Source organism: Trichosurus vulpecula, chromosome 5 (assembly GCF_011100635.1).
Source record: "Trichosurus vulpecula isolate mTriVul1 chromosome 5, mTriVul1.pri, whole genome shotgun sequence".
Taxonomy (NCBI): Eukaryota; Metazoa; Chordata; class Mammalia; order Diprotodontia; family Phalangeridae; genus Trichosurus; species Trichosurus vulpecula.
The window spans coordinates 54,957,199-54,970,367 of NC_050577.1; the positions used below are offsets into that span (position 1 = coordinate 54,957,199).

The window sequence follows — 13,169 nt, forward strand, 5'->3', positions numbered from 1 at the left end:
CATAAGTATTTATTTGTTGGATGACCACAGAATAAGCTTTTGGACCTTACCGTGTTTTCCTGTTCTCTGGCTCTGATCATTCCCATACAGCTGTGAGAAAAAAAAAAAGACTTGGCAATGGTGACCCCTCCACCACGCCAAAGTTGGCTTCTCCTAGCAGTACTACACTTGTATAAGAGAAGAAGAAAGTTCTTTAGGTGGGTAGAAGGCAGAAGGGGAGAATCCCAAGCTTAAGTAATGCATCCAATCCATGGGCCAGACTAGGCCAGAATTCAGCTCTCTGGATCCTAACCTTGGTACTTTATCATTATAGGAATAATATAGATTGTTATCTGATCACCAATACTACACACCCAACTCATTTCCTAAAATGAAACTGTATCATACAGAAAAGTTTAATTCATAAGGTCAAGATTTTAGAGCTGGAGAGGACCTATGGAATTATCCAGTCCAACTTTCTCATTTTATCAAAGAAAAATCTGATGGCCAAGAAGGGAAAGTGACTCAGATCAAGGTTACACAGGGATCATCAGTGCCAGAATTTGTTTGTTTTTTTGGGTAAGGCAATCAGGGTTAAGTGACTTACCCAAAGTCACACAGCTAGTAAATGTCAAGCATCTGAGACTGGAGTTGAACTCAGTTCCTCCTGACTCCAGGGCCAGTGCTCTATGTACTGTGCCACATAATGACCCCTCAGTCCCAGAATTCGAGTCCCGGCCCTCTGAATCCAGCTCCAGTAACTGCTTATTAAGGATTTTCCATGTGCGGGGTGCTGGGAAAAACAATCATAGCTATACTGTGCTTCACCTTTTGCAAAATGCGTTACATATGTTATCTCATATGGTCTTCATGACAATTCTGTGAGACAGGTGGTAGAGTCATTGCTATTTTACACGTGAGGAAATTGAGGCTGAAGCAGGTTGAGTGATTTTTACTTAAGAACAAAAAGCTAGAAAGTGCCTGAGGCAGGACTCATTTTCCTAACTTCAAATCTCCCTTCACATGCCAGCTACTTAGAGTCAATAACTGCCTCAAAGGCAGACAGCCTATAAGGAGATATTAGTTCTGTCTTTCCCACACCAGGATTAGGAAAGGATTCCAGGAAAATTAATTTTAGAAGAGGTTTACATGATATTTCATAAAATCAGATAAAAAGTAATTATTTCTCCACTTAAATAAGAAAGCAGTGATTGATCCAAAGAGACCCCTGCATATGATCATGACCACATGAAGAAGAATAACCAAAATGGCAATTGATTCATTTGTGGAAGCCAGTGTTTCTGGATGATACTTACTGCTACTTTTCCTTCTGGGAGTTGTGCTGGCTGGTCATTATAGGGCATCTTCTTAACTTCAAAGGATACAATGGAAGCAAGTGAATAGGGGTCATTTTTTCTCTGAAAACACAAAAAGGTTATTACATCGCTTAAAATATAAAAATCACAAAGTATAAACTGGCATTCACCCAAGATGACCATAACCTAACATTTCTGTTGTGTTTGTGAATTTACAAAGTTATATGTAATCACAACCACCCCATGAGATGGGTGGTATGCTATTGACTCCATTTACAGACCAGGAAACTGAGGCTTAGAAAGAAAATGTAATTTGCCCAAATTACATGGTTAGTAAAGTGGCTGAATGAAAACATGAACTCAGGTCTTCCGACTCAGAGTCCTATGCTCTTTTGGATAAGGCATTCTCTAATGGAAAATGATGGCCATAATAAAAATAGCATAATTATTAATGAAATAATTTTACCAAGCTTTGTTTCTGTCCCATTAGATGCTCCCAAAATACCTCCTCCCCACAATTAGAATATTTTGACATGTTGATAGTTCTTTTAAATAATTATCTGGAAAAAGAATATAGGGGTGTGCTCATTAGTGCTTCAAACTTTTTACATAGTAGGACAAAAGTGGTTTTTTTTTTAAGATACAGCAAAACATCTGTTGTCCTTAAACTTTTTTTAAGTGTGTTGTTCTTAAGCAATCTCAAATATTGAGAATGGCTCTGAAGTAAGAAGTAAAAAGTAGAAAAAAATATTTCTAGTGACTAATGATCTCTGAACAGTGAATAGGGATCAAAACAATTCAGAAAAGCTCAGATCAGTAGATAGTTCATACACGTATTGGTTGGTTCCCCAATTAGCAAAAGAGTGCCCTGATTAGCTGATGATGCAGGTAAAAGGCCTGGGATCTGTTGGGAAACTGGGAAAGAGAGATGGCCCCAGTTGTCCAGCAGCAGGGGCCACATGGGCAATTCCTTGTTCTCCAAGAAATTTTGTTATTAAGGAAATTTCTCTTTTGTGAAATTGATGTCCATTTTTCATAACTTAGGAACTCCTTAACTTAGGCTTGCCAAGAATGTAACCATTAAGATGTGGAAACACTACTCTTAGGATGTCTTTTCTCAGGCCTCTACAAGAACATTATCCATGCTCCAGCTGCATGGGAACCAAAAGGCAAAAAGGAAAACAAGTCAAGAAAATGTGAAATTCAGAGAGAGGAGTGAGGATTTCCAATGGTAGGTAGCAGGAATTGAGAGTTTAGAAATGGCAAGAAGGATTAGATGTAAACAGCAAATACTTTGGGATGAAGAGGAAAGATAGCTGACTAAGTTTGTTGAATTAGTTTCAAGTAAAGCAGTGACTGTCATTCACTTAAGCAATGCCCTTCTGGTTACATCTATGAAGTAGTACAATAAAAAGGCAGGAAACTATTTAAGAAGATATTTCATTAAAAACAGCTAAAATTTAAAATAAAAAAGGTTGGCAGTTGTTTTCAGCAATCCAAAAAACTCTCTTATCTGGAGTGGTTGATTTCTTGTTTCCAAATAACAGCTGTTTTGATATATTTAAAATAAACAATTCAAAAAGCTCTTAAAGACTGATTGAAAGTGGAGAAAAGTCAGATGCATCAGTCTAAGTTACAAACAGGTTAAAAAGATATGCAGAATTTATTATTTTCAAATAAATACAGTAAGGAACAAAAGCTTCCAGAACTGAAACTTTAATGTCTACTTAGTTACAGCACAATTCTGGTTTTGTATTTAAATGAAACTTTGAAAATGCTTGAATTTATCTTAAATAGGTAAACAATGATCCACTTCTGTTTGTTTAAATAAAAGCCTCCTAGCAGATAAAGATAAGCTACTATTGAGCCCCATAAAATTGTTGCGAGTGCTTATTATTCTAAGAATAAATATAGAAGGAACTTACTGAATTCCTCTCAAATGGGAAAAACTTAATCTTTCTGAAAAAAGGCCATCCATCCATCCATCCATCCATCTACCTAAGCCACCCCTAGCAGTGGAAATCCCACATTATTTCTATGTAGACAGTTTTTTCAGTGTTTAATTAGCCACATAATCCACAATGTCTTCCTAGTATCTAAATAAAGATTCCCCCCAACATTCCTATAATTTAAGCTCATTTCCTCTTTTATTGCCTTGTGACATGAGGTTACATTATAATACTCTTTGCGCAAACCCTCAAGCTAGTAGTATCACTATTTAGCCCTAAGGTTATTAATTTATTTATTTTGTGTGTGTTATGGATCCCTTTGGCAGTCTGAGGAAGCCAATGGAAACTTTCTTCGGAATAATGATAAGTGCATAAAATAAAACATGCAGCATTACAAAAGAAACCAATTATACTGAAACGTAGTTATAAAAATGTTAAAAACAATTATTTTAAATTGCTTGAAAACAAATATTTTGAATATTTAAAATATTACCCCAGGTTAAGAATATTTGATTAAATCTTTTATCTTTATAGGATAATTAACCCCATTCATAGCCGGAAATGATCTTAAAGATAATCTCATACAACATTTGAAAAATGAAAAAACTGAGGCTCAAAGGTCAGTGACTAGATTAATGTCACATAGGTTAACAAACCTGAATTCAAAACCAGAATTTAACTCCCAATCTCGTGCTATTTCCACTATTCCATGACTTTGGGTTTGGAATCATTTTGGCAATTTATCTCCAGTTTCTTGACTGTTTGCTGTCTGGCCAAGACTTATCTTATTGGGTCACTCAATCATGCTCTTAATATATGAGTTTGAACAAATCTGCTCATGATTTTTACCTCACATATACTTAGTAATTGCAATCCATTTTCTAATAGATAGATAATTACCTTATAAACTACTCTGACGGACACAGTAGAGGAACTAAGGATTCTGATTTCAGTCTTTTTAAAATGAGAATTGCGTTGTATAATGCCATCCATTCATGGTCTGATTTTGTCACTTGCCTATTAAATCCTTTGATGGCTTCTATTGGCTTATGGTATAAAATCTGAAGTTTTTCTTTTGGCATTCAAATTCCTTTACAACCTGTCTCCAACTTATATTTTCAGTTTTATTGCCCACTGTTGCTCCTATTTTCTGTGGACTCCTGGCTGAGAATCAGTCCCACTCAGTTGTGAACACACATAATCCTAATCTCAACCTCCACCCCCCACCCCATCTGACACCTGATTCATAATTAAAGCAATCAAAAAATCAACAACCTTAAAATGCTTATTTTTTATTAAGCATTTACTCTGAGTTTAGCACTGTGTTAAGTATTAGGGATACAAAACAAAAGCAAAGCACTTCTAGTTCTCAAGACCTTCCAGATTAATTGGAGGGCGCATCTGAAATTCTCTGGGGATCCTATACCTCCCACTCAAGACAAGGAACACTTTCTCTGCTTCCATATTGACTTGTGGCTAATCACTTTCTTTGCTTATACACTACTGTTGACAAATCACTCAGACAGCTTCCACTCAGTCATTCAGACCAAACACTAAGTCTCCCAGGGGATCACTTATACTACTCTCCATATAAGTACATATCATCACAAAGAAACCTCCTCTGTCAAATGATACATTTAAAAGAATGTCCTGAGGATCTTAAGTGGTAAGTGATTCACTACTACTGAGAGCTGTGTTCCCAAATGCTTTGGGCACTCACTGTTACATCCTCAAATTTATCACCCTCTGAACAAATTGCAAGCTTCCTGGGGGTGGAGACTAAGTATTGCTCAACTTTGTATCTTCTCAGGTAGGGAGTACATTGCCCTGGATGAGCAGTTGCTTGGTCAATCTTTGCTGTGAATGAATTAGGGCATGGATCCATCAAAGCACCTTCTTTCAAAACAATCTTGTGAGATAAGTAGTTTCTGCATTATAAGTGAGAAAATGGAGGTTCAGAGTGGTCAAGTGATTTTCTCCTGGTCACACAGCTAGTAGTTGTCAGAGCCCAAATTTCGCCTCACGGTTTCCTGACTCTAGATCTCTTTGAAGTGACCTCCTCAAAGTGAACCTCTTTTTCTGCTACAATACATTAGTACGTAGTACATATGTAATGCTACTTGGATTGGATCAAATTACTATCTGGCAGCTGCTGAAATAGACCTGACCCTATAACTTTATTGGCATTTCAGGGAAGGGAATTGTAGGCCTCTTGCAAAAAAAAAAGTTTGCAAGGAAGACACTTTGGGTGGGGGAAGCAGTAGGAGCAACACATGGGAATGTTCTCAACTTCTGACTTGCATGGTAGGGAGGGGTCCTGGGCAGCAAGAAACAGGGTAGAAAGATAGCTGAGGTCTAGCTTGTAGATGGCGTTCAGTGTCAGATAAAGGAGTCTGGTAATGAAATGTACTGAAAGTTTTTGACTAGGGAGAGGATAAAAACAGTTTTAAGGTGAATCTCACTGTGAGGTGCATGATGGATTCTTTTTTATAGAAAAAGCACGTGGGCCATTTCAATTGCTCAATTTCACCGAGCTTTTCTAGTCTTTCTGAGGCATCATCCCATTTCTCTTCCTCAATACATCCTATTCTTCCCCTTCTTGCCTTTACAAATGAATTCATCTTTAATTTGATGAATTTTCTCACCAAGAAAATTACCATCAAGGTGAAGTGTTTAAATTTTATCCACTCAAAGCCTTGTCTGCACCAGTGATCCATGGCTTTGAATCCTGCATGGAGGAAATGCTCCTCTAATGGTTCTAGCCCAGTGAAATCCAGCCCCTCCTTGATGTGGAAGGGCACATGCAATATGTGTTTCAGATGATTTATTTTCCATGGAGTGTATAGGGAATAGGGTTTACTTACTACTTGAGATCAGAGCTCTCTACCAAATCAGGGAGTGGACATATGGCAAATTGGGGAAATGATATAAAGACATTACAAAAATTCAAGAAAAGGCACTTTGCAAAAAAAAAAAATTGAATATTCACACACTCTGACCCTATTTCAGACATATGGATCTAAAAGAAATTAGGCTGTGGACAAATGGAAGGGGAGGGAGCTAAAGGAAAATGGAAAATATAATTTACTCCCCTAGTTCTGTACTCATATGCCAAAGGTCCCCAACATTTTTGGAAAGGGATCTACTTTTCTTTTCCCTGAAATGATCACAAGCCACAGGGCCAGGGCAATCTGGGCAGATGATAACTGGCAGCTGAATGGATAGGCCTTGAAAATCACCTGGGTCTTTGCTTTGGGATCTTTTTTCTATAATGTCATAGCCATATCTCTGGTAAATACATGGATTATTGAATAAATTTTGTAGGCTGGGTAGATCTGATTGAGTAATGCTCTCTTAATCACACTCTTTATTTAACAACTATCATACTGGAGTGGGGTAAGGATTAGGGGATTTATTCTCCCATATAGTAATTTATTCTAATAACAGCAATCACTGCCATATTGAAGGGTTTTGAAAACTGAAAAACCAGCTGGGGTTAATATCCTTTGACAATATCTTGGCCCATCTACTTGCTCCAACCAGCCATTAATGCTCCGGAAATGCCCTGCACCTCCTCCATAACTGCTTCATTTAAACTGAGGTTAGGAGACCACTGGCTGCCTCTGCTATGTACTTTTGTAGAATAATTTTCTTTCTGTAATGGTACATATAAAAGTTATGGGGTTGGCAACCAATAGAGATGGAGGCTTTTGGGTTGGGCAAACACCTAATGTGTGCTGGCAGCTGCGTGTTCTTCTCCATGCCCACTCTCCTGCTTCCTAACTCATTTTCAAGGAGCACTTTATTTCTGACCACACGGCCAATTTATGGAGCCTGTGCTTAAATATTCACCATTTACTGGAAACAAAAGCCTTGTGGTCTGAAATAAAAAGCTTAAGCAATTACTGGCAAAACTTTAAACCTTCAAGTAGACTTTATGTTTCATGCAGCAGTCATAGATCCCAAGATAGTCTGGAGTAAACTGAAAGAAAATATTTTCTGGATGGCCCGTGGACAAAGGAGTACTTAGAGGAGCATCCTATGCCAAAATGGCGGTCCACAGATTTTCAATGGGATACCAAACATCAGGTTGGGGAAGGAAGGCTGTATGACAAAATGATTAAATTACAGGATTAGAAAGTACACATAGAGAAAGGAAGAGACATAAATCCATCTCCTTTGTTATTAGGTTCATATGTATGAAATAGGAGGGAACTTGGAATGTGGGACTTTTGGAGCCAGGCACTAAGTACACAAGTGATGATTTTAAAATCATAGAATTTGTGAGTTAAAAGGCACATCAACCTCAACTATCTCCTCTCAGAACTTGATAAATTCAACCAAAAAATAAACAAAAAAGAAACTAAGGAGGTAAATAGAATATTAGAAAAGTTAGATATGATAGATCTTTGCAGAAAACTGAATGGGAACAGAAAGGAATATACCTTTTCCTCAGGAACACATGGTAACTACACAAAGAAACTGACCATATATTAAGGCATAAAACTTCAAAATCAAATGTAGAAAGACAGAAATGTTAAATGTATTCTTTTCAGATCATAATGCAATAAAATTACATTCAACAAATGGAAGTGTAAAGACATTAAATATTAATTGGAAACTAAATAACCTAACCCTAAAGGATAAGTGGGTTAAAGACCAAATCATAGAAACAGTCAATAATTTCATTAAAGAGAATGACAGTGAAACAACATACCAAAATTTATGGGATACCTCCAAAGCAGTACTTAGAGGAAAATTTATTTTTCTAAATTCTCACATAAATAAAATAGAAAAAGAACAGACTAATGAATTAGGCATGCGACTAAAAAAAACTAGAAAAAGAGCAAATTAAAAGTCCCCAATTGAGCACCAAATTGGAAATCCTCAGAATCAAAGGTGTGATTAATAAGATTTAAAGTTAAAAACAAACAAACAATTGAGCTAATAAATCCATCTAGAAGCTGGCTTTATAAGAAAAACCAATAAGATAGATAAGCCATTGGTTAATTTGGTTAAAAAAAAGGAGGTACATCAGCAGCCATCTAGTTCAACCCATACAGCAAAAGAATGCCCATTATGATATACCTGATAGGTGGCTAACCAGCCTCTGTTTGGTGACTTTCAATGAGTGGGAACTTATTATTTCCTGAGGCAGGCTGTTTTACTTATAGATAATTATAACCTTAAGGGAATTTTCCCTGACATTAAGCTTAAGTTTGCACTTTTCCGACTCTTGCCTATAGATCCTGGTTCTGGTCCTTGGGACTAAACAGAAAAAATCTAATCCCTCCACCATAAGATGGTGGGGATATCATATCCTCATTGAGTTTTTTTCCTTCCGGTTAAACATCCCCAAATCCTTCAAGTCCTCCTTCTATGATATGGACTCAAAGCCCTTCATCATTCTGGTGGCTCTTTTCTACACTATTTGGCTTATCTATAGGGACAGAGATTGGGCCTGGACTTGTAATTTCATTGTCATAGGGAAATCCCTGGTTAGGAAACTCTCCATTTGAGGTTTTCTTGGCAAAGATACTGCAGTGGTTTGCCATTTCCCTCTCCAGCTCATTTTACAGATGAGGGAAGCTGAGGTAAACAGAGCTAAATGACTTGCCCAGGGTCCCACAGTAAGTATCTGAGGCTGGATTTGAACTCAGGAAGATGAGCCCCAATAGTAGGGTAACCCTAAGCAAATCCATACAACGTAAGTGATTCAGCCTTTTAATATCCCATTAAAAAGCTATGGAGCCAGAAAACCAGGATATTATTGAGGGCATATGTTACTTATAAGAGAAAGAGTGTATTCTTACAAAAGCAACTGAAAAATTCTCTATTTTATAACATTCTTTAGAAGAAACATTAAATGTTGCCTGGTTTTTATGTTGAGGATTTCTGAGAAATTTAAGATCTAATAATAAATATAGGTCAGGGAAATAATCACATTAAATAGAAGGACTACGACAGCTATTTATAACTAAATGAAATGCTTGGATTTTCTGACCTGGTTTATTACAAAGTTATAATAAAAATTCCTTTAATTTGTAGTGTCGCTGTTTTCAACATATGGCTCACAAGCAAGCCTATTCTCTCTTCTTTGTTATCTAGTTACAAAGATTTTCCTCCTTGGTGGTTGTTGTTCATTCTTCATTCTTGAAGACCAATGTGACATCATGAGGGTGATGACTTGTGCATAAATGAATCAATATATGAATGAGTGAATGATCAATCTAGTAAGCAGTGGGGCTACAAATACAAGGAAGCAACACTGTCCCTTTTTCCCTTTTAATGGAAACAACAACACATGAAGGGCAAGAACCAGGAAAGGACTGGGCAGACATGGCATGTAGTTTGGAAATGCCCAGAAAGTGGAGTGGTGACTAGTTTCTGGGCAAGATAGAGCAAAGGCTCATTACCAGAGCCCCACAATCCAGGGGCAGAGTCTGAGTTCCAGGGAGAAGGAGATGAAGAGGATGTCCAGAGTGCAGCTGGCAGGGTTTTGACATGACTTGGATATTTTCAATCTGGTGTTTACAGCTCTTCATAAACTAGTCCTTTTCTCTCTTTCCAGTATGTTTTTTCACATCAGTCACCTCCATGCCCTCTACAGTATAGCGATACTGGCCTACATGCTGTTCCTCTCCTTGTTGTTCCTGTGACCTTGTAATGTTTAGCACAGTGCCTGGTACCTAGTAAGTGTTTAATAAATGCTCATTGATCAATTGATTGGGTTTCAGTTTGATAATGTCCTCCTGGCCTTACTCCTGTGCCCTCCTAAGAGTGTCAGTCAAACTTAGGAATGACAAAACATATTATGTGAAAACAAGGCAAATTGGTGCAATTTTGGAAAGAAAACCAAACAACATAGAGAAGGATTCAAATTCAAACTATCATTTATGAGTTGTGAGACCTTGGACAACTTATTTTCCTCTTTGAATTTCAGTTTCTTCATTTGCAAAAAGGTGCTAATACCACTAGCAGCTGACTGTGGGAAGGTATTTTGTAAACCTTGAAGCACCATATAAAATGATTATAGATTATAGAATTTGTTGTCATATTATAGAATTTGTTGTTATAACTTGATGATTTTTCCCATTATAGCACGCTCCTTTTTGTGAATATTTGTTAAAATTTGTCAAAATTCCAGTGTCATCTATAATACTTTTGTTCTGGCTAAAAATCTTATCCAAGATTAATCAACGCTATCTTCAAATCTGGATGGAAAAAGAAAAAGAAATCTATCCTCAAGTGTAAGTTTAGATAAAGAAAACAAAGCTGCAGGAATTTTAGAGCCCTTTAAGGAATTTCACTGAAAATAGTTTAAGACATTATGAATCACTCCAAAAACATGATCAAAGGTGGTAGCCCATTTTTAGAAATTTATCTTTTAGATTGTAGATGTGATTCCATGACTATGCTGGAATGAGGTAGAGAATCATGTCATTACAGGATGTAAGATTGGAGCTGATGATAATATAACTCATTTCCAGACTCCCTCTGGAAGGGGAAAAGAGAAGGGCTTGTGGTTTGTGATGCATTTGATTGAATAGTGGATAATTAAAGTATGTTTAGTTAAAGTACAAATCAGTAAAAATGGGTACAGGGTGTAACCTCTCAGCTCAAGCTTGAAAAGCTTATTCACCCTTATCTATATTCTTTCTTTACTTTCATTCATTTATGGTCCCTTTAAAAAATACCAATATTCTTCTGTTAATGCTACATGGCTCTGAGTCACAGAATACCACAGTCTCCAAAGAATTCAAGTTGTAGGTCACTCAAAGGGCAAAGAAGTGATGCATGAACAGGCTGTAGCATATTTCTAGCAAAGAATTGCATACCAAAAACCATATAAAGGATATCATTGGGATTGGAAGGCAAAAAAAGCCCCTAACGGGCTGAGTGATGGAAGAGAACTAGTGGACAGCCCCTGTGGTCCACCGGCATATATGTAAATGATCTAAAACAGGAATTCTCACCCTTTTCTTGTGTCATTGACCCTTTTGGCTGTCTGGTGAGGCTTGTGGACTTCTCAGAATAACGTTTAAAAATGCATAAAATAAAATATACAGTGTTGCAAAAGAAACCAATTACAGTGACATATAGTTACCAGAACATCTAAAAATAAAAAATACAGAATAAGAAGCCCTCCAGATCACTGGGGGGACCACTTATAGGGGACTGATGGGAGAGCGTGGGAAAGAGTGACACTAAATGAGAAGACATGGGTAGGGTGTGATCTATGCCAATGGAAAGTACTCATTTCCAGGAGGTCAAAGATCTATCAAAGTTACTATGATTCCAATCTATTAAAGAAAATTAAGCTACAGGAGAACTTTGGCCAGAAGCAAAAGATGTTGGCAAAAGGAGTACCAAGACAATATTTACATGGTTAAGTCCTGTAGGTTCTTCCATTTGATCTTATATAGCATTTTGAACTGAGCCAAATAAAATCCATGGGGACATACAATTTAATTCGCAACATGTATTTTTTAAAAATAAGATTGAGAGTACACTGATTGAAATAGTTAAAGAAACCTCAGAACAAATAGAGTCAAATAATCAGATTTTTTAAAAAAAGAAACATGACTTCTTTCAAAGGGAAATCCCTATTCTTAACACAAGAGGGAAACAAAATCATTAAATAGTCCATTCAGTTCCCTGCTTGATTATTCACTGTCTGTCAGATAATCCAAAGTGATGGGTCAGCTAAAAATCATATACACACTACAGCCTTTTTCTAATGCCATGCTTAATGTCTATGTTAATGAAAATATTAAAGGTAAAGCCACTGTATGTTGGGTCTTTTGGTACTAGAGTGACTGAATTCCCTTGGATAGAGACCAGGAAGGACCCACCTTGTAGGGAATGCTTTTTCAAAGTGAATAGTCTTATGTCAGGCTTTGCATTTACCATGGAATAGGTGCACATGCAGTTCTAAGATGCAACAACACTTTAAATCCAATTATGCCCAACTGAGCTAGGGTCAGCTGACCTCAGTTCGACTCTTCAAATGAAATTTCTTTACAAAATAGTTGCCTGCTTTGGTTTTGAAATGATTCTATGACTTAGCTATTTTCAGCAATACAACCATCAAAGACAATTCTGAGGGACGCACGATAAAAAATGCTCTCCATCCCAAGAGAAAGAACTGATGGTGTCTGAATATAGATTGAAGCATACTTTTTTTAAACTATTTTTTGTCTGTTTTCTTTCGCAACATGACTATTTTAGATACGTTTTGCATGATTATATGTGTATGACCTATGTCAAATTGCTTGCCTTCTCAATGGAGATGGGAGTGGAGAAGGAGGAGGGGAAGAGTATTTGGAACTCAAAGGTTTAAAAAAGAATGTTAAAGATTGTATTTACATGTAACTGGGGAAAAATTAAAATTTTAAAAAAGCAAAAAAAAAAAAGAGAAAGAAAATAGATTCTATTTAAAATCTATTTTGCACTTTCATTACCTGGAGAAAAGTTTGGGCCCATAAACGTGCTCTGACTTTCAGGACTGCGCTCTCACCTCCTTCTAATCGTCCAACCACACAAGAGATTCGCAAGCATTCAATGTTCGTGCAATTCTGTAAAAAAAAAGAGGTTGGGAGAGGTGCCTTTATGGATGGTAGTAATGACACAGCTCAAATGGGACATGGCGATTATTCACATTTTCTTAGCCATGGATAAGATCCATGGATTCCATCACTTAATGATAAACTAAGTCTTAGTTTAGCAAAAGCAGGAGAATTCTTTGTCCACCAAGAAGAACTGGACACTTAAAACATGAGATTCCAGAATGAGAAAACTTTCACTGGACTTCTAAGATGGGGGAACTGTGGCACAGTGTTGTGATTTTATTCCCTCGGCTTTCCCTTACTATTTTGTACTCATGGAATCCTCATGGGTGTATGTCATAATAATTTCGGGATGA

At 37.0% G+C, this 13,169-nt stretch overlaps 1 protein-coding gene across 1 annotated transcript in view; it reads right to left on the bottom strand.

The window, feature by feature from the left end:
* The window catches only part of ITGA8 (integrin subunit alpha 8), a 196,234-nt gene that overhangs the window by 17,603 nt on the left and 165,462 nt on the right, over window positions 1-13,169 (bottom strand). Inside the window, exons 27-28 of the mRNA XM_036762194.1 lie at window positions 12,709-12,822; window positions 1,296-1,397 (exon numbers count right to left, since the gene is read on the bottom strand). Coding sequence (XP_036618089.1) covers window positions 1,296-1,397; window positions 12,709-12,822 — 216 coding nt within the window. The remainder of the gene's footprint in view (window positions 1-1,295; window positions 1,398-12,708; window positions 12,823-13,169) is intronic.